This window comes from Amphibalanus amphitrite, unplaced genomic scaffold (assembly GCF_019059575.1).
Source record: "Amphibalanus amphitrite isolate SeventyFive unplaced genomic scaffold, NRLGWU_Aamphi_draft 000028F_arrow, whole genome shotgun sequence".
NCBI lineage: Eukaryota > Metazoa > Arthropoda > Thecostraca > Balanomorpha > Balanidae > Amphibalanus > Amphibalanus amphitrite.
The window spans coordinates 247,645-275,225 of record NW_024881524.1 but is presented as its reverse complement, the minus strand read 5'-3'; the positions used below and the strand labels follow the sequence as shown (position 1 = coordinate 275,225).

The 27,581-nt window shown below is 54.4% G+C and overlaps 1 protein-coding gene across 1 annotated transcript; it reads right to left on the bottom strand.

Annotated features, from left to right (window-relative positions):
- Positions 1-695: 695 nt before the first annotated feature.
- On the bottom strand, positions 696-27,532 carry LOC122365062 (DENN domain-containing protein 2A-like). Its single transcript, XM_043335962.1, has 12 exons — positions 27,416-27,532; positions 25,142-26,389; positions 24,607-24,726; positions 11,800-11,940; positions 11,285-11,416; positions 10,549-10,803; positions 9,638-9,820; positions 8,770-8,918; positions 5,999-6,176; positions 5,267-5,518; positions 2,444-2,567; positions 696-1,006 (listed from the first exon to the last, which is right to left on the bottom strand). Exons 2-12 carry the CDS (start codon positions 26,327-26,329, stop codon positions 876-878), a joined length of 2,853 nt encoding a protein of 950 aa, XP_043191897.1. The 5' UTR covers positions 26,330-26,389; positions 27,416-27,532; the 3' UTR covers positions 696-875.
- Between the last annotated feature and the right edge of the window lie 49 nt (positions 27,533-27,581).

Below are 27,581 nucleotides of genomic sequence, written 5' to 3'. Positions count from 1 at the left end.
TGTTGCATTCAACAGAGACGCTCGGCGGACGGTCAGCGACCATGGTACAGAGTCCACAGTCCAGTGGCGCCCGACCGTAACCCACTCCGGCCCACATCCCCGCTGTTGACCACACAGACCGACTGGGGTCACCTCCAGCCACGTGAAATTGTCAATGAGCGCGATCAGCCCGGGATCCGCTGGCCGGATATTTGAAATAGATTTGGGTGCCGACCTCTGCACGACCTTGCCGGCTGACGGAGGGCGTCCCGAGGACGGGACAATGTCAACCGACGCCTCGGGCGTCCGCCTGGTGACGTCATCGTGACTAACGGGACGCCACGTCACGTATTACGTCACATCGAGGTGTAAGAGGGGTGAGGCTTGCCAGAAAGTTCCTCAGCGTTGCGACATAAACCGACAGAAATCGCGGTGGGTGGAAATCTACAAGACGCTTCGTGGTAGCTGTTGTGATGGGGCACGTTTTCCCTTCCCTTCATTTGGTTAACCACCGGAATCGACCATAACAGTAGCATAAGATTCTGTATTTGTTCATGAGCGTTCAACGCATACACCACACGTCATCACAATCTGTTTCGAACAGGCACTGCTAAGGCTACGTCACATGTAACAAGTCATGGTCAGCGCAGATCACATTTATCCGCCCGCAGGCGACACTTCCCTCCCCACCCCCATCAGATCGGAACTCTCCCCTCCCCACCCATGACCCAACTGGCTCAACTAATACACAACGCTTTGAGAGCGAACACTTTATCACAACCGGAGGTCATTTAGCTTATTAAAAACATCCTCAATGACGCATATCTGAGCAGCACAGATCATTAAACCCCCGCGTGCCGGTGAGACTCTCAGACACGCAAGCGTTCAGCCGGCACTCAGCTGGGCAGGCGAAACTTGAACCGGCCTCCGAGCGCCTTGCCGAGCTGTTTGGTACCGCGCAGGAGGCCGTGGCAGCCGGGCTCCTCGTATCCGTGCTGTTCCATCACCCGGCGGTCGAACAGACTCACTGGCGGACGGCAGGACGATGTCAGGAGGGGGAGAACTGGCACTCGGCATGTCACACTGTCACGCACTGTCAGACTGTCATGATCGTAACGCGGTCACTGAAAGATGGAGGGACGGGCAGAGGGGCCGCGAAACAGGTGGAATGCGGGTCACACCGATAGTCGCATCACAGTCAAAAACAGGACGACACACAGAGGAAGAACGATCGACGGAAAACCGGCAGAGGAGAGGAGGATAGGGAAGAGCGGGGAGGCGCAGCGATCGATTAGAGGACCTAGGTTAGACGGGAGCGATCTCTAACCGACGGAGGCTATCGATGCTTTGTTATTGGAGTGGTGAACGGTATCGAACGGGAACAGAAGAAGCGCTGAGGGCATTGAAGGGGATCATCGATTGTTTGACTTTCATCAAGGACAAATTGTCTAGACTTTCATTAGGATTTGTCGTCGAAACAATCGAAAGACTGAACTTCAATCAGGCCTGCAATCTAACTGGAAAGTGTTTTACATCAAGGAGGATGGAACAGCTGAACAGTTGGTGTTGGCAGTACAGCACTGCTGAACTCGCTCTAATCCTGAATGACTCAGCATTATCGATCGCACGATGGCATCACACAAGAGATGGTCGAGTCGAGGGGTTAGCCGGAGTGAATACGCCCCGGTCCGCCCGAGACGTCGGCGGTCTGACGAAATACAATCGGCAGGTGATGCAATTCCGACGACACCGACGAACGCTGACTGTCGGCGACGACGGGAGCCCGTACAGAACGGACGCGGGATGGGCGAAACGGAGAGGAGAGGGAGACAGAGGGGACGGGAGGGAACAGATGGCCGGGAGCCAGGCGCAGCTGCCAGAAACACCGACGGCGCCTGGCCGCGCCCACCGGCTGACGTAACGACCGACAGTCAACAAACAAACAAACAGAGCAGAGGAAGTCGCACACACTGAGCGTTCACACCCGAATTCGGCGGTCGGCGGTATCACACGCCGCGTAACGTCACCAGACGCAGATCGCACAGGTGCAGTATACGAAAACACCGTTTGACGAAAATACGACACATCTCACCCGGGGATCAGCACCGTAGGGAACAGCGGCAGCCAGCAATCGGCGTGCCAATTCTAACGGCGGCCGGCGGGACAAAAATAAACCCCGGGACCCAGACACATCACGTCGACCCAGTCCCCTTGCAGAACTGAAGTCTCTGAGTCCACCAGGACGATCGACTCGACTGCCAACTGACTCAGTTCCAGTCTTAGTCTCAGACTCAGATCCCACTAAGAAGTCATAATCCTCTGTCAGAACGACGCCCAATCCTCAGTCGACTTAGCTCGCCGTCAGGAGAGGAGGTTATCACTTGGACTGACTCAAACCACCACAAGCAGTCTCCTCACAATCAGTCCCCTGAGAAGTGTGGGGAGAGGGACTCTGGACTCTCACCTGCGGGCGACTCGGGCTGCTGGTCGCACGACTCGATGAACGCAGCAAACATGGCCGTCTCGGTGAACCACTCGAGGAACTCACGCACGTCGTCCGACGGCGCCGCCTCCACAAACGACTCACGCTGGGGAGAGAGGGGCACAGGTGGGGGCCCACGTGAGGTCAAAGAAGGTTAGACACGTTCAGATCAGACACGTTGGACGAAATGTGACGGTAGAGGGTTTACTGAAGGGGGACAGGTAAGAACTCAGAGAATAAAGATCAGAACGGGGTAGAGGAGGGGGGTCCGGAACAGAGCTGATCAGAAGCAAGGTAAGACACCTATAGACATCTGAATTTGACCATGCAAGGACAGGCGGACAGTCACATGACATAGTGGATTTGAGTTGGCAGACAGAGTTGGATCAGGTATGGAATCGGACAAGCATGAGGTCAAAGCGGGGTCAGACATAAACAAAAAGACGGTCACAACAAATCAGGGAACCAATGAAACACACAACAAATCAGGGAACCAATGAAACAAATCAAGCACGAATTGATAAATTTAATGAACGACGATTCTGTATGCTGCAGCCTAAACGTCATTCCCAAACGTTCGGCAAGGGCCTCGTTAGCAAGCAGGAATGAGAGCCACCCGCCCATCCCTGTCGGGAATACAGCCAACTCCAGACACAACCAGCCTGAACCGGACAACACCGGACAACTGCGTCACGGCTCGGTCCGTTATCGTGGACCGGAGCACTGACTATACCTGCTACAGTCTGCACAGTCCCAGACCCGGAATCGTGACAAACGAGATCGACTGCAGAATAACCGAGCGAGTCATGATTGTCGGAGAGCGCTGCATCAGTGCCGCTCGCAGAATGCACGTTGCACATTGCACAGCCGGTAAAAAAGAGCAGGAGTGTCGGAGGGAAGGAGAATCAGTGTCAAAACTGGACTTGGAAGCTACCACAGCTGGGAAAGGGGAGGAAGCCATACGGGCTCAGTATTGACCCACATTTGGCGCGTCCAGACTGGCTGTCGGCACCCCAAGCATCATATCATCCACATCCTCATATTTAATATATTTATTTATCGGGATTGCACCCATGAGCACCCGATGAAGTGCCGTCAATGGCAAATCGGTCACCAAACGCACCACTATACCCTCCTGTAACCGTCTGCCCAATTTGCACCCCGCCGCCCCGTCCCGATCAACAGCTGCTCAAAATCATCACGACCGCCGCAGCCACGTTGCCAACTGCCGATCGTCATGAGCCGCCCGTATCGTCCGGTCCCCCTCCCCCCAGTCCCGGCGGGGGCGGGGGCGGGGCTGCACGCGGTCGGCCCGTGGCAGCGGCCGGAGCCGCTCAGCGCTCAGCTGAGCCATCGACCGGCGGCAGTCTGCAACTCCCCCTCTCCCTGTCCCCTCCCCGCCGGCGGAGCGCAGAGTTGCGTCACAGCTGGTCAGTGGCGGCGGCAGCGGCGGCACATGGCAGACGGGCCCTCACAAGGTCAGACCGGGCCGGACTGCTGATCACTGCACTGACCGGAGCGAGGCGAGAAGCATGACAGCCACGGGCGGGCGCGATACGGGCCAGGGCGCGATACGGGACGAGTCTGACGCCGGCGCAGCGGAGGGGGGGGGGGAGGAGGTAGCAGCCGAAGTGGGCGGGCCCGGAGATGGGCTAGGGGGGGGGGGGGAATCGGCATTGGGCTGCCCGGAGAGAGCCATATGCTTCTGTTGAAAGTAGTCTGCATTATAAATCGATGCCGCCGCCGCCGCTGTACCGCGCGGGTGTAGGATATGAAATGTCAGCCCGTGGGTAGAATATGATGCACTGACACCCCGTGGGTAGACTGTAATACACTGCGTGTTTTAACGACCGTCCGGATGGAATGGCCCGCGGCCAAACCAAATGGCCCACGGGCTGAGCACTGAAGCGCATGACCCACAAACCACTAACGCAAGTGAGCAGCGGGCTGGAAGCTAAAGCCAGTAAAATGGGCCAATGTCCAACACCGCACGATAGCATACTGGTCGGGTATTGTATTCCCGTATGTGTTATCCACAACTGATGCACATACTACGTACACATTTTAACTTTTCATGACCAAATATCCATCTTCTATTCCACAAGCAAGTTATAGCCGCTCCTCCTATCAGTCGCGCACCCTCCAATACCGTTTCCAGCCCGTTTTGTCACCTTAATTCCATTCAGACTGCTGTTATTGCTCATCTATCCCTTGCTCCCCAGGTCCCAGGCCAGTCGAACTATCATCCCTCCCCTATCGTTCTTTGCACCCGGCCACAGACCGATCGCCTGACCGGGAGTCGGGCTGATATCCGGCCGACGCCATCACCCCATTACCGATCATCGTACCCCAGTCCGAGGTCCCGCTGGTGGGGTTGTCACCAGAGACGCTATATCGAGCCAAGCTTTGCTCAGAGCTTAGCCCAGTCATCATCACTGTTGGACCATCAGCGAACACCGCGGCGGCTCCCTCCTTCCACACAACAGCTCTAACAGTTGGACCTGTGCACGTCGAACGGTGCCTGATGTGGGCCAGTGTCCTGGTTCCGACAGCCACGTTTAAACTGTATCAGTGAGCGTTACGAGACTCTACTGAAGCACCCCTCATCCACTTTGACATGAGGCGGTTGAGCTCCATACCGTTCCGTCTACCTGTCCTTACCTGCAGCACGGGCCGTCCGTCCTGCTATGTGGTCAGGTGACCGCGGTATAATTAGTGTCCTTACCTGCAGTACGGGCCAATCGTCCTGCTGTGTGGTCAGATGGCCCCGGTAGTGCCCCCTCCCATTCACAGCTCTCTCCCTACCTGTAGCACGGGCCGACCGTCCTGCTGTGTGGTCAAGTGACCGCGGTAGTGGCCGCAGACTTCCACAAACAGCCTCAGCAGGGTTTCGGCCAGCATCACAGAGGCCACGCCGGGCGCCGGGTCACCGCCCGGCAGGCAGGCGGCCAGTTTGAGCGCCTCGGCCAGTGTGCGGCTCAGCCGACGGGGCAGGATGGTGGCCTCGTCTCCCACCGACTGGACCAGCGACGGTTCGTCCAGGTCCACACAGATCACCTGGGGAGAGTAAGGCGGGGTCAGAGTGGATAGGGGAGGAGAGCCGGTACCTTGAGACATACTGGGCGATAGGCATAAACTTCTGGCAAGGATACCAACTTCTAGCGAGGATGGCAAACTCTAGTAATTCATGGATTCATTCATGGATGAATAATAAGTAACAACATCATATTCATAACAACGACGCTTCCTGTGGCCATTATAAATTCTCAAATTTATGAGCGGCGGACCGTAGACGGTACACTGAACACCGATGCACAACTTCCGAGAAGCTCAACCACATTCGAACACTCAAGTAGCCCGCCATCCTGGCACAAAATGCGAAAGGAGCGTCTCACAGGTGCGTCTTAACGCAATGGAACCCTCCCTCTTCTATATTACAAGCCTGCACAATCCACAGGACAGACAGGTAGTTCAAACCCCTATCCCAGATTCCCATTGCCCCGCCAGCTCAGTCCTCCCCGTAAGCAGTGCACTCACGTCCTCCTGGTCGTTGAGATGATCCAGAGGCCGAGTCTCGGGCAGTGCTCCCATGATAAACGGGCTGGGCACGGCCAACAGCTCTGCCAGTCCACACGGTACGACCGGTATGAGGCAGTGCTGCCACACGAACGGACATAGAGCCGACTGCAGCGCAGACACCGCAGCGGACAACACCCTGGAGAGGACAACGACGGAACAGCGTTAGAATAGATACAAGGGCATAGTCGTCAGACGTAGATCGGTATCACACAGGCAAAATTGGGTGTCAGACACAAACTCTTGACACGGTCCAGCCAGCCAGGCAACGTTATACGGCGCAAAGTTCAGTTTGAGGTAGCTGAAATAAACAATGAAGGAAAATTAATTTCATTCCGGCATCGCAAAACTGAACAATGAATAATCATATATTCCACGCACGCGTCGAGCCATGTGACCGAACTAACGTCGGAGGTGTTTTCCGATTTAATTTAGACGAAGCCCAGCTCAGCGTCTCAGACAGTGTTGCAACTCGGCGGAAACACGCGCCTGGACGGCCGGCCGCTCGCCAATCTACACATTCCAGGGAGAGTGTGTCGCCAGGGGCACCGTTTCCGAAATCCCCCGACTAACGCCTACCTCTCAGAGACTGATCGACTTAATCTGCGTCCGACGGCAGAGGAGATTTGCTGTTGATGGGCAATGAGTGGTAGTGGCGATGTCAGGTGAGTGATTTATGGTATAGTGAATAACCCAAGTGCAGTTTGTAAGGGGGGGGGGGAGGGGGCTTACGGAGTCGGACCGACCACAGCCGTATGGACGAATCGCCAGAGCTTTTCAGATGGATCACATACCTCTGGCGAACCGAACCGAGCTCAACGGACCCATTATTATCTCAGTACGAATCGATCATATCCGTACAGACGGACCGATCACCTCTGTATGTACGGCCGAGCCAACCAGAGTTGCACGGGTCCCAGACGGGCCATTACGCTGGTGCGATGGGTACCGTGCCTGGGCGTCGTAAAGCTCACGGGGAATGTTTATTTCAAAACTTTAAAACTAACAGCGCCAGGCGGCCGTGCAAGGCTGAGCGGCTCAGCGAAATGTGTGATGGTGCTGTGATACTCGTTTTACCATTGAAATCAGAGACCCAGAATGAATGCAGTCAACGCTGCGTGATCTGCACACCATTTCTGCCTCAAGCATATCGTTTGGCTGGTAAACTAAGTTACTGAATACTACAATACTACATAACTGACACTAGCAGAAGCTTCTGCTAACTCTAGTACCATGATCGCGATAAGCCGCACCCCACATACCACCAGACAGGCGCCAAGTATTCCATAGCAAATATCCTGCTCTCTGCTCTGTGGATTGCTGAGGGAGCGGGACAGACGGTACACTCCGTGTGAGAGCGATTATTTACCGCTGGAGAAGTCAGAATAGAGGGATACAGGACGTGCTGCCCACCGCCATGCTACAACGCTCTAAAACTCAGAAAAATATATGAAGCGAAACACCCAGCATGGTTTGCTTTCTGTGCATGCAGCTTACTGAATAAACTGAAGGTGCTGCTTTTCAAACCCACTCAGAAAAATTAAACGATGTGTCAAGTCCGACTCACCCGCCCAGACTAATTTTTCAATGTGAGCAAGTTCTCTGAAGCCTGCAATAAACCTGAATAATTCTATCATGTTACATAAGCTCATAGTCAGCCAGTGTTCCGCCGGGCGGACACTGAAAACATACACGGCCTGGCAGTCGGAGAGCAAACATACCCTGGCTCTGGCAGCAGCCAGCGGCGGCACCGATACACCGCGGACCCTGAACACGGAACTACATTTGCAACTTTTCACCCGTGTAATTTGCCGTGGGCAAACGGCGAACAAATACGCAACAAGACCCCAGGAATATTCATATTCTCTGAAACAACTTCTGACGGATTTCTGAACATTTGCTCACAAAGCACCTGAACAAGTAATTTTCCAGTCAGCGACTATCTAGTTAACGTACGTTTACTTCCCCTTCTTTGTAAGCCAGACTATTGAACATATGTTTTCCTCCCATCCCAGTTGTGTTTGGCTCAGACAAGAGCATAACAAAACTGCCGGTTCCTGTCAGTGCTAGAAGCTGCTGAATTTGGATCGTATCACCAGTTAACCCTTCCCAGAATGCGATAAAGCAGCTGCACTAATGTTAGTGACTCAACCCATTCCCGCCACTATACAGAGTCAAATATTTAGAATCAGAGTCAGAGTGAGAGTCGGAGTCGGAGCATACGCGGCCGAGAGACATCAATACGTCCAAGATCCCCGTAACGATGCGGCCAACCTAACGACTGCAGCATGTCTAGCGCAGACAATAATTCAGTAACAGCATCATTTGATCATCAATCAAGGATTCTTAGGGTATTACAAGTGGAGAGTTTCACGCCGGTGCAATATGGAGCTGCTAGGGCGCCGCTGGCGTATTGGATTTCACTTATACTACAAATATATTGGCCCATTCAGGTATGCTGGATTCCCCCGTGGCGATCTCGAGTTACTGGGCAGTGGGCACCGTACCCTCACCGACTTTTCCGCAACTCTCACATTACATTTTTCGTCTACTCTTTGTTCCTCTCATCTACCCTCTGTTCTCTCCTCGTCCATCTTCCATTCTTTCCCTCTCGTTTTTCTTTCTTTTTTTTCTCTCTCTCTCTCTCTCTCTCTCTCTCTCTCTCTCTCTCTCTCTCTCCCTCTCTCTCCCTCTCTTCCCTCGCTTATTCTCTTCCCTCTCACCCCACCTACCCGAGGTGGGCGCTGTAGAGGACGATCTTCCGCTCTAGCAGCGCCGAGCCGAACAGTTTGATGAAGAGGTCGACGCCGAGCCGTCGCACCAGAAGGAACAGGCCGTCCTCCTCCAGACGCGGGTCGAGCGGACGGCGCACCTGCTTCGGCTGCCGACAGAGGAACGGGGGTAAGTCACACATACACACAAATGGGACGGGTCGAGACTAGGATCGCGTGACAGCTTCGTCTGTCGAATAGGGACACGTGTGTCATAGACACATACGGAACGAGTTGGTAGTGGCGCAACAGCTTCGGCTGCAGACAGGGGACGGAGGAAAGGTGTCGCTTAGACAATACACATTAGCATACACTGGAATACGCACTGGAATATGAGTTTCAATTAAGACGGCAATTGACGGATGCGAATACTTACATATGTAGGTAGGCGATGTGGGCAATTGTCACAGGCGTACAAACTCGTACATTCGTCGGCAAAACGATTCGTGTTATCAAATATAAAAACGAAACATGAAAGGACAGACGGCAGAAAACTATGTCTCTCATCAGGCTGCGCGCACAGCTGACGCCCGACACCACACGCGGTACTTTACAACACAGGTGGCGCTGATGCGGGGTACTGGGGCCAGGTAGACTCGCTCTACGATGGTGGCATTTCATTGTTGATGCTAGTTACTTAATATGACTGGCATACATTAACATCGAAAGGTCACCACACGCCAACCAGCATGAGCATAATTTTACATCATTTTAATGATGCGCATCAAAAGTCATGAGTGTATTAATATAACGATGCGTGACCTTGTGCATATATTTTAGTCACAGCTACGAGACGGTTATAACTTCGGCGGTTGGTAGTTGTCCGTACCTTGGGCTCGGTGTGCGTTCCGTTGGTGATCGTCTCCGTCTCGTCCCCGGGACAGGTGGCCGGTACGGGCGGTACGGAGACGGACCCGCCGGGCAGCGGGAACGGCCGTCCGTACAGCTCGTCCAGCACGGAGAGACGGTGCTGCTCAGAGGTGCCGTGGTGCTCCAGCAGCGCCGCCAGCAGCTGTAACACACAGAGCAGATAGTCAGGCGGTGCTGTTCGGAGGTGCCGTAGTGCTCCGCCAGCAGCTGCAATAAACACAACGGACAGTCAGACATGAGACACAGCACAGCTAGCAGCTGTACCACAGAAAACCGGGAGAATCGGTTACAGCAGAGCAGACAGCAGTTCTATATATAAATCACAGCGGACAGTCAGAAGCTGGACCGACAGAAACCACCATGAGTGAACATGATGATGATGAATTGGGGGTTTTGGAACATCAGGCAGGTCAGTTGAGCCAAAGCACTGATGTTTATGTCGGAAATGTCATGCAAAAGGGATAAGTCCATCACCCGAGTTGCTGCCACGATAAGCCATTGGTATCAGTTATACACTCAAGACGAAAAGGGACATTACTGCGCACGAAAGTAGCCAAAATCGAACAACTATTGGTGCGTATAACTTTCGGCAGAGGGCACCAGCGTACAGACCAGCCACTCAACATTTTCGCTCTGCGGGCGACGACCGCACCCTCCCGGCTCGGAACCTTTAAAACGTGGCCCCCATCAACCCTCAGAAACATGAACAGAGGCATATTGTTTAACATAGCGTGGGCCGTGAGATCCTTCATGAACCTATCGGCGAGTAGTCTCGTATTCCGCCAGACACTGGCTCCTTTCGCCAGAAGTGCTCAACCATTCCCGACTTCATACCGTCCCTGCACCACTCCACGCCCTGCCGTCTCTCACCTTTGAGTAGAAGGCGGGCGCGTCGTGCCGGGTCAGCAGACAGTAGGCGATGGGCAGGGTGACGGCGTCCTCCTGTCCGGTATGAGCCGTCAGCCGGCGGCAGAAGCCGTACGATCGGCCGCCGTGCTGGTCTGTCACCACCAGGGTGTAGGCGGCGCCACCGTCGGCCGCCGAGCGTCCCCACACGTCCGGCGCGCGCTGCCACCGCGCCGCGTCCGGGAAACAGAACGGAGCCACGTCCGCCTCCAGAGACACCTGGCGGAGAGAGGAAGGGTGAGAGAAACAGAACGGAGCCACGTCCGCCTCTAGAGATACCTGGCGGGGAGAGGGAGAGAGAGGGGTGAGGGATACAGAACGGGATAAGATAACGCCTGCATCTAGCGACACCTGGCGGGAAGAGGAGGGAAGGAGGGAGATAGGAGTAAGGGATAAGCACGGAGCCTCATCCGCTTCCAGCGACACCTGGCAGTTAGCGGAGAATATAAATCGAAGTAAGGCGTGGGCAACTTGAAGATGACTTACATGAGACGCATGAGAAACGAACCTAGGAAGTCAGGTGCTATCGTGACTCGAAAATTATCACTGGGCTTCACAATTCTTATTAATTAATGCATCGCGTCAACTGTGCAGGTGTGGCGACATGCTCCCGCCCCTTTCTCTGGAGAACCTGTGTGTTGACAGTTTCCTACCCTGCCGAAGTTGTCTGAGCGCGACGGACCCCGGATGGATAACTCACATCGGGAGGGTACCGGCTGACGACGCAGGGTTCCAGTCGACCCTCGGCGTCCGCTGAGAGAGCCACCACGAGCAGAGCGTCAAACAGTCGCTCCGGAGGGCTGACCGAGAGCCGGGGCCGCGAGCCGCCCATCTGAAAAACACACAGGGTTAGAGGGTAGCTCTGAGGGCTGACTACTGAGAGACGTGGCCGCAAGCCGTCCATCTGGGGAACAAAAGGGGTCTGGTAAAAGGGTTCAAATAGACGCCCTGGGGTCTGTCAGAGAGACAGGGGGGGGGGGTGGGGGGAGAGGAACCACTCATTTGAGATAGTAAACAGAGATCAATCATGAAGTAAAATAGAGAAGCAGCGATACATGGTCGGTAACCGAGCTCTGCTGCTGGGTGCCAGATTTGACCGGAAGTCAATCATTTACATCATCCAAACCATCAGACTATTTGACTATCGTTGAAAGTCATCCACCCCACCAATGAGCTTTCACGTCCTGTCTCCCCGGGCGCCGTCCGTCGACTCACCTGAGTGCTGACCCGCCGGAGGTAGTTTTTCCGTCTGAGCGCCAGCGGGCCGGCCTTCCAGCGTTCGGAGCGCTGCTCAGGGTCCGCCGGGTCACCGTCCGCGGATACCGCGGTCAGCAGACAGCCCATCCGGCCCTCCGCCTGCGGATAGAGGGAACAGAGACAGTGGTCAGCCTGGTCACCGTCCGCGGACACAGCGATCAGCAGGCAGCCCATCCGGCCCTCCGCCTGAGGGAAATAGAGAAAACGGTCAGCGTGTCACCGTCCGCGGATACAGCGGTCAGCAGGCAGCCCATCCGGCCCTCCGCCTGGGGATAGAGGGAGCAGAGACACCGGTCAGTCCCAGGCGGGATAGCATACATATAGTTGGAGGGACCAAACATAAAGACAGAGAAAAGGACGGCCAGTCAGCAACAATGGATGATTTGCTGTAAAACACATTTACCTACCACGGATCAGTTATGGCCATTGGATTAGAAATAGACTTTGGACATGTAAGGACATATTCCCGATCGGAACATGAATCTAGGATCTGACACCGCCAATTGCTAGTCAGTGTAAATTCAGGGAAAACACGAACATGTCAACTGTGCGGCATTCAATTGCCGTCGGCAGGAGAATGAAACAACTGGGACGAAGATACAATTCCTCACAAATACATAATACACGCTCGCGGTGAGCTGTCGTATGAAATCGACATACGTCCGAAGATGTCTCTTCCTCCTCCTCCCATGGCTGGGTCACCGGCTCCGAAGACATCACTCGATCCGCCATCACTGCACCGTCAGCACAACACCCCTCGCTGAATCTCACAGATAGAGCAACAACTGAATCTGACAGTAGGCACACCACCGCTCGCTTTATCTGCTCTGTGAAGCTACACAGCTGGTCGACTACTGGAGCTGGATAGCCAGAGCACCTATGTTCGCACACCACAACTCCCTGGATCAGAGTAACAACTGGACTGCCGGATAGCGCCGACTAGCCGGTGATGACGCGTCACCCACCAGTCCGCTAAGCTGGGGCAGCCCAGGAAAGATACGTGGTATGACTGAGGAACCGGTCCGACCGCCCTCGGAAAACTGCAGCCGAATATCTGAATTCCAAAGTTCGGCAGCAGAAAAGTGCGATGCCATAAGCGGGGCAGTAGTGCTGATTGCTTGAATGCACAAGAACAGCACGTTGACTCAGGGATAAAACGTGGATTGCATTTGGTCATTGGTCACGCAATCAGAGAAAACGCCACGAGTTGCCTCGGCGGGGATTTTCATAAATGTATGTATTGCTCCTACAAGGGTAATCCTTTATCATGGACCAACACAAACAGGCGAATTTCCGTTTATCGATGAACGTATCGTTAGACTAATCTCTGGCAGTCTCCCCCAATGTATCAATCGCCCCTATCGCCTCAACCCAGGCCCATCGTCTCATGTTACAGCCCCTCACCTTCACCGAGCCATCCCAGGGTAGAAAGTGAACACCCACTACACACTACGCGGTAAGCAATGACGTCATCCCCGCTCGTGACCGGTATCATGAGCCTCGTGCACGGCCCGTGTGCACAAAAGGAACTCGTTGCATCAAACACACACACATCACTCCAGTAGCGGTCCTGGGCTGCGGCAGGTTCCCAGGCCCCCGGCCAGGTAGGGTGGTGACCCTCACGGAGCCGTGAGAGGGAGGTGCGCGAGCGGGCAAGGCCACGAACCGCACTCACGGTGCGCTTCCTCATAAGGCTTACGGTACCGACATGATCGTTACATACAGCTCTTGGGGTACGGCCCACGAAACCAATACTGACGTCACAAAACACGAATAAAGGTACCAATAAGACGTTACGGAGTATGGCTCACGGATACAACAGCCTTCCTCTCCTCACGGAGAACAAATCACGAGACCGGCAACAGCATGAGTCATCCCACCGCGGTCCGTCCTATTGATCCTGCGACATAAGGACCAGGCTCACGTGACAATCAACACTTCTCTGACGTATCGACTGTACGAAATGAAACAAGAATGCTCGAAACCGCTAAACGAGATCACGGAGACAAAAAAAAAAACGCTTTCTGACGGCCTGGATTGTAGTTGGCTGGTATGCTGGCAGATATTCGACAGGCAGATGATGAAAGGACCAGGGAGTCGTACGATCATAGATAAACCAGACAATTCATCATACCATCTCATTTAACTGCGAAAAGCCTCCAATTTGGATACCATACTTTGTCATCACCCCTCCTGATTACCTTCCAATCACTCACAATTATCACTAATGAGCGCAATAATAACGGCCAATAATAACGCCGCCCTCCATCTGCTCACCAGAAAGGAGCCTCTTCTCTCCTCAGTCTGCTGTAACAGTCCCCGTCAGCGCCGCCACTCGGTTCGATAGCACACCTCGCCCACTGCCCCACCCCGACTGGACAACTAAACACAGACAGGACGGACAGGGCCGCGGACAGGGCCGCTCCTGGGTGGCGGACCGAGGACCGGACCGGTGAGGAGCGGACCGTGACGGCGACCTTCAGACGGTCCAGACCCGTGACGGGGGCTGCAGTGGGGTGGGGTGTTAGAGGTGGGGGAAAGAGACAGGTGCGACGAAGATGTGAGAATGGCAATTTGAGGGGCTGTATCACCATCAGCGGATGAATAATTGAACATGCAAAGACCTTTTAGTTGGACATTATGTTTACCATTGACGTTCTTAGAAACCAGGTTCAACTACAAAGCTTAGATCTTAGATACCCGTTGGATATTTATGTAAGGTAGCGCCGACTTTTAGACAACTTTGCGCCTATGATCTAGACTCGCGTTTACGGACAGTTGACCTTCAACGTTGAGTCATCCCTGGATATCGAGTGAGCGTATTTAGCTCCTCGTTTGCCACTTATCGTGACACCGTGACGCTCCCTCGTCCAGGACCGTGACGAACCGTGACGAAGTGACGTCACCCGCTGCTGCCGGCCGTGACGCAGACCGGAGGTGCACGCGGGGTGTCACGTCAGCCCACCGTCAGGCTGTTGACACCATAGCCGCCGAGATGGGGACAAAACAGGGGACGCGGAGCGCGTTAGAACGGTGCCAGAAACTCCCCGTATGTCCCACCCTGCCAATCTACATGCTGCACTCAGACATACGCACAATGGACAGTGGACAGAATAAGTGACCGATGGTCATGCCTTGAGCAGCAAGAGGCGGTCACCACAGGTGGAAGAAGAAATTCACGGCAACCCCGGGAAAAACTTGGCATAGACGAACCTTCTTTCTCGGCCATTGATAGCGATGGCGGCGCACTTGTAGTGAGGTAGTTCATTACCTCGTCAGAACGACCAGGAGAGCTACGCCCACACCACGCAGTGGCACAAGCTTCCCAATCCATGGCTGACTAGTGCTGACTGCTGCTGGTATCCCTCCTTACATCGGTACAGCTCTGCTGGTTAACCCATTCGGTGTGGTCCCGATCTTGACAAGCTAACTCTTATCACTGACCATAACTCTCGCTGGATGGGGTGACGGCATCCCGTATCAGCCTAGTAACGTCGCCAGGGAGGACTACCGCACACCGCGACAGGGCTGACACATGGACCCAGCAGCGGCCGCCCTGGGTGGTCGTCCGTCCTGCGCCCGGGAACACCAACAAACACAGTCGCTGACGGCAGGCTAATGACGCTGAGGGTGGCGGACAGGGAGGGAGAGCCCCGCCGCATCGGTAGCCATCAGCACAGGCAGCAACGTAAGACACTACCGAGTCAGGAAGCCCAGCTACTGGCTGCGGTGCAATCCCGCCGGCCGGGGTTTAGCACAGTCCGCGCCCATGATGGACATTGCGGTTCGTCACTCATCGAACCGCAATGTCCGTCGAAGACCGGAGTACAATCTCCATGACTGATCGGGGTACAATCCCGCCAATCATGGGAGCACTATTCCAGTCACTGATCGGGATTCCCATCTCTGACCGGGCCAACAACCTCCACCGCCGCTGAGCGGGGCGGTTCCATGACCAGCCTAGAGGGAAGGCGTGCTGAGCTATGCCGTCGGCCTCCCATACCCAATACCTAACACCCAATACTCTCCAATACCCAGTGCACAACCACCGCCCGGTACCAATAAGTTCGCTGGGTTTTTGTCTGAAGGGTTGGAGATGGACCGTCCCGACGGCACTGAGGTGGCAGGATGGTGACACAGGCGCTACGTAACCCCGACCGGAACTTACGGGGCCCGGTGACCGGTGACGGGGTGACCGTGCAAGTGAGAGTGACCATTGACCAACCAGCTCTGCCCCCCCCCGCACGGTGAGCGGCGGTCAGACCCGATAGGGGGGGGGGGGGGTCACCGGCGTCAGATAACTACCGGAAATCACGGTCCAGGCGGGCCTCACGACATATGACAGCGGCTAGCGACGACGGCGGCTGACCGGTGATTGTGACAGAGTCGGGGGGGGGGGGGGGGGGTCGGTCACGAAACAGACAGGCCGCCAGGTCACTGACGGACCGGATAAGGCCATGAAGAATGGCCCAAAACTCCAGAGTGAAAGGGCGATTCGCAGCGATCCACGCCAGTCGCCAACCCTTCAGTCGGGTGAGAGTACCCGTGGGGAACGAACAGGTCAAGATAGCGGATACCGAGGACCAAACACGCTTAGGAGATGACTGAATTCATGGACCGTGCGGGTGGCGGGTTAGCCCTACAACCGTATTGCGGACTCTAGTAACTGTGCTAACTTCACACTGCGCCACTTGTTACTAGGCTGATACGGCAAGTGTTTGGTCACACAGCAAAAACTGCCTCGTAACTTCGCATCAGATCGGGTCCATAAATCCGCCTAAAAACTGGACCACCATGTCAAAAAGTAGCTGCGATGTCCCGATACAAAACCGGACTGCTGATCATAGATGCAGTTCTCCCAAGGCGCCTGACAATGCCATGTCAGCGCTATACCCTCTAATGACAACGCACCGACGCGACGACCGGACGCACCCCCCCCCCCCCCCACCCTCTGGTATCCGCCCAGATCGTGACCGGGGCTGGGGCGGCCCAGTCGGCGCCATCCTCTGAGCGGGGGCGCACCAGTCAAGGTCGGGACAGCAGCAGGAATGTGCACGCCGCACGGCGCCGCCCCGGGCGCTCCAGGTAAGTACGGACGTATACGGGCCGAGGATCGAGCTGTGCAGAAGCAGCCGAGCCCGGCGCATTTAATCGGCACCGGTGGGCGCTCGGGCAGCGTCCGTCACGTCTGGATGCACGGCACCGCGCCCACCGCCGCAAAATCACCGACGCCACACCGCATCATCGCGGCATCATAGCCGAGCCGAGGTATCACTGCAGCATCATCGCATCACATCACCGAAGCGACACCGCGGCATCAGCGCGGCATCACCGACGCTACATCACGCCCGCGCGGGCAGAGCGAGAAACAACAGACGTCGGTTCAGCAGACGCACTGCGTTAAATCTAATTTCGCAAGAGAAGCTACCAGACTGTTGAGCAGCGGTCCGCCCGATCATCTCATCGAGCGCTGGTCCGATGGAGACACTTTTTCCGTTTCCTGCCCCGTCTGATCCTCTATGTATGTGTTAAAAGAGCCGACTTTGACGGCCGTCCAGTCTCTTCTGCAGAACTCCGTGAATCTGGTGCCGCTCGACCGTGGCGGCGGCGGCGTCAAACGCCCCGCTCCACCGGCAGGCGGCGGGCGGCGGGCGGCGGGCAGCGGGAGGTGAGCGGAGAGCCGTGACCAGCGGCGACGGCTGATCTGGTGGCCACGCGAGGCCAGCAGCCTCCGCCGCCACCGCCGCCGAACGCAGCAGGCCGTGCAAACGAGAGGAGGCGCCCGAGCCCACAGCCGTGCGAGCGACCGGCCAGCGCTGAGCCGCGGTTAGAGCCGGACGGCGGGGGCGGGGATGACTTAGAGCCCTAGAGCGAGAGAGCAGCCCCAGTGGGGACCAGTCAGTCAGCTCACGGACTGGCACGATCACAAAACAGCAGCACAAACCAGTTGGAAAGCCTGGACGGTGAATGGAGACGACATCTCACTGTTGTGTAATACAGGAAGAGCGGGGACGTTTGGATGCTACCGAACCAATCCAGCAGCGAGGAAAACGGAGAGGGAAGGTCGGCGGCGTCACTGTTTGTTGGTGTGCGGTAAAGATAGCACGACAGGGAGTACTTACCGACCAGCGATCCTTATCTGAAGGCGCAGCGTGAAACAAAAAACAGCGTCAACGACACAGACCAGCGGCTATCGATCCCAAACGCACGCCGGGAGATGGACCACCCAGCGGGTAAAAGGGTGTTGGGGAAGGTCATGAAATGAAGATATTATCGATGCTCAGGAAACATACCATCGGGCTGTCATCAAATTATCGGATTACATGCCTAACACATGTTCAGCCACCGGTTTAGATGCGTCTGATTTAATAACAGAGTCCGATCCAGGCCGGCTGGCCGGTCACACAGCACAGCTCGGACACGTGACGCTACCACCCACCATCCCCCGCCGCGGGGGGCGCCAGCTGACGGTGCCGCGGCCGGCCGGCCGGTCCGACGGATAACGGACACGGCTCGGCACGTCATAACCAGCTCAGCACGAAAACAGCCGTCAGCAGGCTGTCCGAGCGAGGCACACGGCCGGCCGACCGTCCCAGCCTCGCCTGAGGGGCAGCCCCCGTCCCCATACACAGGGGTGCTGAGAACGGGCCCCTGTGTGGTGCGGCATGATCCGTGGGCGGGGAGCAGCAGCCGGGTCCGGACAGAAGAGAGCAGATACGGCGCTGCACAGGGCACATATACAGTGATGAGATCAGCCGCCGTTTCCCGGTATCGTGCGGCGGCAGACTGTCCCCTCTCCCCCGCTCAGTTTTTCTGACCTGACAAGCCGTCTCGGACGGCGGCAGGCTACCCCCTCCCTCCCAATTCATGAGATCCGATCTGCCTACCCAAGCATGACAGTTCCCAAACTCAATTATCAGTTCACACTATCCGTCCCAAAACTCCGTCCATCGTTGCTTGTCGATCGCACTGGGAGACATTTGATTGGTCTGAAGCCCTCCAATCTGCCCTTTCCTCCTCAGTACCGTCCCAGACAGCGGCAGGTTGACCCCCCGCTCCACCGTCTGACCCTCCCCGTGTCCCGTCCGGCGCTCATTGCTCCAGTGCTCCATGTAAACACTGCCTCGCCGCACCACCCCACCAACTGACCGCAGCTTTATAAACGCCCGAGGCCAACGTCCCGCCTATCGTCAGGAGAGCAGCCGGGCCGGGCAGAGACAGAGACGCTCCCCGCCCCCGCTGCTGCAGCTGGGACCCAGATACCGCAGCAGCGCAGCAGGGCGAGCGGCAAAACAGCGCACGCGTGATCCAAACACGGCCAAAGTTTGGCCTCAGGACCGAGTATTTACTGGGCAAATAAACCACGGATTGTTAAACATTTACAAAGGCTCACGGCTCTGATAAATGACGAGGACGGTCCTTGAGGCGATCAGTCCTGGACGAGTGGTGCCAGGTGTGAAACACTTTGTCCGCTAGCAGATAGGAGTTGTTTGGAGGCCTCTTTTCCCGATCGCCGCGCGCGCTGTTCCACACCTGTGCCGACGGGCGCAGGGTTCACCTCCCGACCCACCTGCCCATGTCGGTAGTGTGACTGATGAATGATGACTATTTAGATAGATGTGTTAAACGCCCTCAATGAGACCTAACACGCAAGGCAGGGACAACTTCATTTATAACCTTAATGGTTTTTCGTTCCCTCAGGTCCGGTCAAGTAACTTTCTCTTACGGAATTGCGGCCTTTGTAAGCAAACACAACTCGTGTTTTACATCAGTCAAATCTAACTTTGATAGTCAGGACTAAGATGCCGCTGGCATTCACTAAAATAAATACGAAAATGCCTTCTTCAAATACTCAAAACAACACGTCTGCATAAGACAGCGCTCAAGCTGTTGTGATCATGGGCGCCGCCACCGGGGGGGACGGGGGGGGGACGCGTCCCCCCCACTCACAGAATGGAAGGGGGACGTCCCCCCCAAACTCATTACGGAGCGAGCGAAGCGAGCGTAGTCTTTCGTAGGTTAACGGAAATTTCTGAGTATGCCGTGGTCACGCTTTTGCTAGGCTTATATCTCAGCAACCACTTGACCGACTTACATGCGGTAATTTTTGTAGGGTAGCTAACGAGCATCGGACTATTCCCGATGCATGTGAGTGACCCCATATGCACGTGCCACGTGAAAAACGAAGAGGTGTCAGTGTTGTAACAATTTCAATATCTCGGCAACTACTGGGCCGCCATTGCGCTGAAAGTTGGCATGTAGGTAGGTATACCCACTAGGCAATGCATATCCATGTGCCACAGTTGGGGTGCTGCTGCACGTGCGCACATGCAGGGGTCGATTCCAGATCTCGAGAACGGCTGAACCGATTGTACTGAAATCTGATACATGGTTAGGGACCGGTTAGTAGGGTGCCGTGCAAAAGTCAGTTGGGACCCATTTTGCACGTGCGCACGTGCCACGTGCAGGGTGCCGCTTCCAGATCTCGAGAACGGCTAGACCGATTGCGCTCAAATTTGGCACATCGTTGTGGACCGGTTAGCAGAGTGCAGTGCACAAGTTAGTTGGAGGTATCCCCTCGCAATTTCGCACGTGCAAGGCCCACCCCACCCTCTCGCTCGCTCCGTTGGTCGCCCCAAAAGGCGTTTTACTGGTTGTTATCCTACTCGAAATTTGATTAGGCCCTTCGGTCCAATGAGACCATTTCAGAGCCGCAAGTATGAAAGAATTAGTGGGAGACAGACATTGGTCGGGGCAGCCACCCCAGTGAGCCACTTGGGATGAACCCGACCAATTGAACAGGCAGCCCAGCCCACTGGCACTCACTGCACCCAGCAAAGGACTATAGCTCCAGTGGAGCCATTCCCGCATGGGTTGCCCGTCCAGCCCGGAGCAGGGGGTTGCGGCGTGGAGGAGAAGGATTTGACTGTCCTGAGGATAGAAGAGATGGAACGGCCGGTGCCGAATCTGAGAGGGCCCAGGAGGTTTAGATACTCAGTATATGGGGTGTGGGCCTACATGCAGATTCAGATTCAGATTCAGCGGTATTCAAATAAGGTCCACAATAAACGTGGCTTTTCACTCATTCACGTCTTATGTAGAGCAGAAAGGGAAGCTGGATGCATTGGTCTGACCCCTGCCACCTCGGCCAACAAAATCTCCAGCTCTTTTCCGACCTGTCATCGCGGAACTGCCGATTTTTGATATCGTGATCAACGTGTGTCGTATAACACGACTGGCCGAACACGGGCCTAATATATTTCGTCTAACCAGCCAAGAGCATGACTACACCAATCCGACCTCGTAGTCAAAATCCGAACATTTTCGAAGACTTCAACTCCGACTCTGGCCAAAACTGGCCAAAACAGTCAACTCCGACTGATTCCGGCTCCGACCCCACACTTATGCAGTCACGCTACACTAAATTTCCAGCTTCTAAGCAATAAGCTATACGGTTGACAGGACCACAAAACTTTGAGGCGACTTGACTACTTGATTTGGTTTTCCTGACCTAAGGTTTTCTGGTATCAAGCTTGTTACACGGGCTGCAAAATTCGTATTTTGGAGCAGTTTTGCCTAATGTTTTTTTTTTGCCAATTTTCGCGGCGCTTCGCGCCGATTTGTGCACAACCCAAAAAGAGAGATTTGTGACTATACAACGCCCCCTCCCCCACGAGGGTATGCAATATGCATTACCTATGCAATATGCATTATCGATCATATTAGTGGCATACATCAGCAATTATACCGTGATAGAACACGAGGCTTTGCGGTGTCAAACTGAATCGGACATCAGATGTGTATATAGGTAGGTACTCAGTGGGAATGCGGTCTATAGCCATTACTTAAAGGAAATAGTTCACTTTCACGAAATTATTTTTTTTTTGCAACGATTTATTATTTTTTATGTTCAAAATAATCAGCAAAGAAAATAAAACCTTTTTATAACAAAAGATTTTTTTTTCTATATTTTGATATAGGAAGAACTTTTCAGTTTCTGTAAGGCACACGCGATCCAGTATGAAAAGAGCATGGGTCCCGAAAATTCTTCAGAAACAGAGAAATTATCGCAGCCACCGGCATTTGGGCGATCTGCTCGATCTGATAATGTTCCCCTGAATGTCCTAATTGATCAGTACGAGAATTTCTCTAGAGTTCTCGTAGATAATTTCTCTAGTTTCTGAAGAATTTTCGGGACCCATGCTCTTTTCATACTGGATGGAAATATATGCAAGGCACACATCCTCAACGCAAGACACCTTTTTCGGGACGAGAAATAGAATATCTTTGCCTAGGGTGATCGTTGGGCTGTAAAAGCTCCTGATTTATGCTCGTCTCAGCCCAAGCTACGGAACTGCTATTCCAGTTCAAAACCCATGTTAAAAAGTGAACTATTTCCTTTAAAGGAAATACCAACCTAAACTACTTTCCTCAAACCAGTTGTTTTGCCACAGTTTTATGAGTTTTTAAACTTAAAATGGTCAGGAAGTAATGAATATTTGCAAATGGATTTTATTTACATCACTATTTTCCATCTTTCGTATAGCTACTTACCTATATTGCAGCGGAAGCTGATTACGCGTTGACCAAGCATAGTACGTAACTCAAACCAGCTGAATGCTGATTGGCTAGCATTTTTCCGTAAGGGAATGGATTCCTCGGTAAGAGAATGACAAAGTGTAATCTATGGGAATGACGTCAGTCTTCAAACCTAATATCGATACCGATATATTTGGCTAGGGCGATCGTTGGGCCATAAAAGCTCCTGATTTGTTCTCGTCTCAGCTCAAGCTACAAAACTGCTACTTCAGTTCAAACCCCCATGTTAAAAGTGGCATATTTGCTTTAAACGTTGAATGCATCCGACCGAAAAAGCCACGGTAAGAATGTCTACTTTTGAGTTTTCAGTCGGTCAGTCCGTCCCCCCCAGTCAAAAATCCGTGGCGGCGCCCCTGGTTGTGATGTAACGTTCATGAAAGTGTCATACTGTCATGAGCATGAAAAATACACATTAACACTTGCCTGAGCACGCTCAGCAAGCAGAGCTGCTGCGGTTGCCATAGAAACGATAACCGCACTGCATTCAACTACCAGCCGGGACACTAGGTACAGCCCGGCCCCCGCCAAAGTTAGTTGGTAGCACTGCTGCTCCACGGCGTACATTTCCTACCAGCCCATAGGGTTTACATGTTAAATGGCCGGTTTTCGGCGAGCGATATCTCGGTCAACCTGTGGAGGAATCAATGGTTCTTAGTCTCAAATGATAGATCGATGAATTTTCTTTCGACAATTCCTCTACCATTTTTCACGAAACCCAGCTGATCTTCTACGGCGTACAGGGTAAAGATTTCTCTGCACGCCAGCACCCGCGATCCGCCTCTCCGATCGTCGGCGCGCGGTCCTCGGTAGCGCAGTCGGTAGCGTATCGGGCTACGGACCCGAGGGTCGTGAGTTCGAATCCTGGGAGCGACGCGTGATTTCGGCTAGAATTGAATGATGTGGATTCTTGAATGTTTGCATAATCAATTATTAATGGCTAATTGAATGTATCTGCCCACTTATCGGCCCCTAAAACCTGTTATTTAAGGAATTTAAGAAATGAATGTCACGTGCGCGTCATGACTGCCAACCATAAGCGTTACCATATTCTAGTTTGAACTAACTTTTTGCTAGTCCCGACCACATATAGTAGGTTTTCTAGTTGTTATACTAGAAATTCCTACCAAAGTTCGTCCTACCCTTCACTCAATATACCCTGGTACAGCCTGCACAGTACGAAACTTAGCCTCAGCTACCAGGTCTAACTAAAGGCACCTTCCGGTCAGGGTCCTACAATCATCACCCGCAATGTTTGAGCCCCTTACGCGTTCCCAGCCCCACCTACCGATCCATGGTCCGCTGCTAAGCGTGTGTGACAGCTCCTTCCCCTCCTTAACAGTCCGTGTTCCTCCTCCGTGAGCTCACAGGAGTGCTGGCTGTCCTCAGAGTGATAACGTCTCACAGAGAGTCCTGGCTCCTTACAGAGCCCTCGCTCCTTGCAAAGTCCCCGCTCCGCACAGAGGCTATTCTCCTCACAGAGGCTCTGCTCCTTACAGAAGCCACAGAGGCCTCGCTTCTCACAGAGACACTGGGCACACATGGCTCTGACAGCCGATCCAGCGCCACTCCCAGTCCCGACTGTCCTATCTCACCGGCAGCTGTCGCGCCGCGGGTCTCTCCCAGACCGCCCCCTCCCCGCGTCTTCGGTCACCGCAGCAGTACTATACCGTCCCCTGCGAGCGGTACGGAAAATCCAACCCAGTATCGGAAACAGGCCCCAGCGGGTCTGTGCAGCCGGGCCGCGTCATATCCTGGGGCTGCGCCGGTCAACAGACTTGGGAGGCGCCAATGGCGGCGGGTGGTATCTACATTTGGGAGTTTCTCACGGCCGGAATGGCCCGAGGGATATACCAGGCATAATCTCCAATAAACAGCTCAAGACTGGGATTATCCGATATCGCAGTGTAGAAATCGGAATACGAAGGTAAAACCAACTTGAACTACACAGACTTCCCTGTCTTCCACAGTCCCCACTATCTACCAAAATAAAGACTCCCGAGTCCCGTACCACGCACCTATGCACCACTGCAGATGACAAAGCACCACACCCACTAACGGACAGTCCGTGTCAGCCCGCCGGCACCACCCAACCATCCCTCACCCTGTGACGGGGAAGAGCCACGGGTCACGGGGCCAGGTCACCGACAGTGGCCGGCCGGCACTCACCTGTCTCTGGACACGCGCCAGCGCCAGGGCAGGAGGCGGCGGTCGAGCAGGAGGCTGTCGCAGTGACGGACGCTCGTGCCGCTTGAAGGCGTGGTGCCGCCGGAGACCGGGAGGGGAGCCCTGTGGTGGCGGGAGGGCTGAGTCAAGTACAACAGAGACACAGGGGTATCTTCACCACGTACAGGTGATGATGGTGAACAAAACGTATGACATGAAAATGTGAAACACGCAAGATTTTACGAAATGAGCACCAATCGGGCTAGATGCCACTATCCAAAGAACATCCAAAGAGCAGACCAACAATGTGAAAACTCGGCCTTCTCAACCCTAGCCATTGCTCTGCACTACGTGGAAGCTATCAACAAATGAGTCCTAAGATTATGTTCCGCTAATAAGAACACTGAGTATCAAACAGTACCCACAGAAGACAAACTTCGAAAAAAATGTCTAATGAATTCATGTAGCTCGTCCACATCCGCCAGTTTCTCCCCCCCCCTTTCGCCTCCCCGCTCATCACATCACGGCGTCCACTTACCGCCGAGCTGGAGGCGGAGACCGGCCGCGTCTTGGCGTTCGGCAGCCGCTCGTACACATGCTCCCGGCTCAGCGTTCCGTACAGGGTCTCATCACTGGCCGTCCTCCGCAGGGGCGAGGACACTGCGTATGGCTCCACGGGCCCCTGGCGCGCCGGCCGCCGGTTCCTGCCGGGAGGCGGTGGCGGCGGCGGGGACGGGGGCGGCGGCGGCAGCTCGCGTCGCGGCACTGTCGGCTCAGCGTACACGTGCTCGGCTGGGGATGGAGAGTCTCCTGAGGGCGCCGGAGGGTCTGCCGGTGCCGGCAGCGGCTGGAACGTCTCCAGGCGACCGGACCGGCGCCGGCCCAGGTCACTCGGCTTCCGCGCGATGGCCGGCCGCGGCCCCGAGCTGCTACGGCGGATGGTCACTGTTGTGGCCGCGGCGACCGGCACGACCCCCACATCCGCTCCTCCTGCCGCGGTCTCGATCCCGGCCGCGGAGCTCTGACGCGCCTGCACGTACACGTCGTGAGCGAAGGTGCGTGGTGGCTTCCGCGGCGGCGGCCCGGTCGGCAGGGGAAGCGACGAAAAGTCCTCGGTGAGACCTTGTGCCGCCGCCGTCGGTATTACCGCGCGCCGGTTCAGCCTGCCCGGCTTCACTGGTCCGTTGTTATTGTCAGGGTCCTGTGCCGATTTCACGGGGGCACGCACTGCGGGGGTATGGTTCACCACGGACACATGGTTCACAGGGGGAGCCGTCACCGGCCGGGGCGCGGGGTCAGCGGCCGTCACACGGGTCAGCGGCCGATGCGCTACTCTACTACCAGTCACCTCACCATTCGTCTGGCCGGCCTTCACTGGCAGCGGCGGCGACGGCGAGTCCTTGCTCTCGGCGGCCCGCTCCGCCGACGGTCGCCGCTCCATGTCGCGCACGCGGTCGCTGACGCGCGCCTTGAGCGCCGCATTCCGTTTGAGCACGGCCGGTCGCTCGCGCAGCAGCGGGCTGACGTGCGCACTGACCGGCCGCGAGCGCGTCAGCCCGATGCGTCCCTCGCTGTTGCGGTGTCGGAGGCGCGGCTGGAGCGGCGCCGTGGTGCGGAAGCTGGCCGTGCGGCGGGCCACCTGGCCGCGGGGCCGGGGGCCGGCCGGAGCCGCGCTGTCCGACACGCGCGTCTCCTCAAAACGCTTCATCATCTCCTGCACACTCATGGAGCTGTCAGCGGTGGTGGCTAGGGCATGTCCAGCAGCCTCCTCAGGAGCTTAGCAGGCCTGGGGGTGAGGGGACATTTCAGTAAGATGAATGTAAAGGTACTGGGTCCAGATTGGCCAAATATGTTTGAGACTCCATGCTTACTGGACAAATTGTTTAAATCATAATTGCTCCAAGCTCAATTGAGTTTTTAAGAGAATGAATTGACAGTAGTTGCATTCAATGCAACTTAGAGTAATTTATCACGCCTTTGTAAAAAGCATCTTTGGAAAGATACCTAGGTAGGTGTCTTTTCAGTTGGTCAAAGCAGATGATGTGCCTATCAATCATTAATCAGCTAGTTATGTAATTAGATGCTAGTTTTTCACTAGTAGTAACTCATATTTTTTTTTAGTCACAGTTCAAAAGAGGGTTAGCCAGTCTTCCTTCCTTATCAAATATTAATTGTCTTCCAGATAGGCAACTAAACAAACTAAGGCCAACATCCTTTCACCATTTACCTATGGAAACCCTATAATTTAACTTAAAAATTATGCACAGAAAATAAATGTTCTACATAAAATCTGGAAGACCACATCAAAATTGAGCATTTTGTAGCTTGTGTAGGTACTCATTCATGTACCAAATCCTGAAACAACAATGAACAAGGCCTACTTTAAAGAGAACCCAACTTGAACTGTTCGTCGGCATTCAGCCGTAATGAAGGATCTTATCTCAAATTTACAGTTTATATGAAAGCATGACATTAAACTTTCAAAAACAAAGCTTCTGGATTTGAACAACTGAAATGAGTTTGAAATTGAAACAGCATTTGTACCTATCTTTTGAAACACTGATTCAGTACGATTGATTTATTGAAACAAGAGCATTTTAACCCTTCACCATTGCGATACTATTGAAAATATTTTTGAATCACATTACGAATTAATCAAAATTGAGCTTTTGCAAGGTAAACATTATGGAAACGGTTCAGTACGGCGTGCTCAGAATGAGAACTGGAACAGCAAAACTTCAGAACTGAAATTATAATTCTCTGCACTCTTTGAATGGTAAAATTCCACTCAAAATGAAACCCTGATTCTTACCTGTGATAGAAAAGAACTTCAAGGGTGCAAAATGCTGAAGCTAAGCAAAAACCCCGGGTCGAATGCGACACCCATCCACAACCACCAGCCGCGCGAGACTGAGAGCGGTTTGTTGTGGTTCGGGGGCGGAGCAACAAGTGTAAAAAGCACGAGACCACCAAATTGA

Excerpts from the sequence above, each read along its gene's own strand:
- LOC122365062 (XM_043335962.1), bottom strand. The coding sequence starts at position 26,329 with ATGAGTGTGCAGGAGATGATGAAGCGTTTTGAGGAGACGCGCGTGTCG. Across the intron at positions 8,919-9,637 it reads GAACGCACACCGAGCCCAAG|CCGAAGCAGGTGCGCCGTCC; the intron begins GTACGGACAACT and ends CTCTGTCGGCAG. Across the intron at positions 2,568-5,266 it reads ACGGTCGGCCCGTGCTACAG|CGTGAGTCGTTTGTGGAGGC; the intron begins GTAGGGAGAGAG and ends CTCTCTCCCCAG.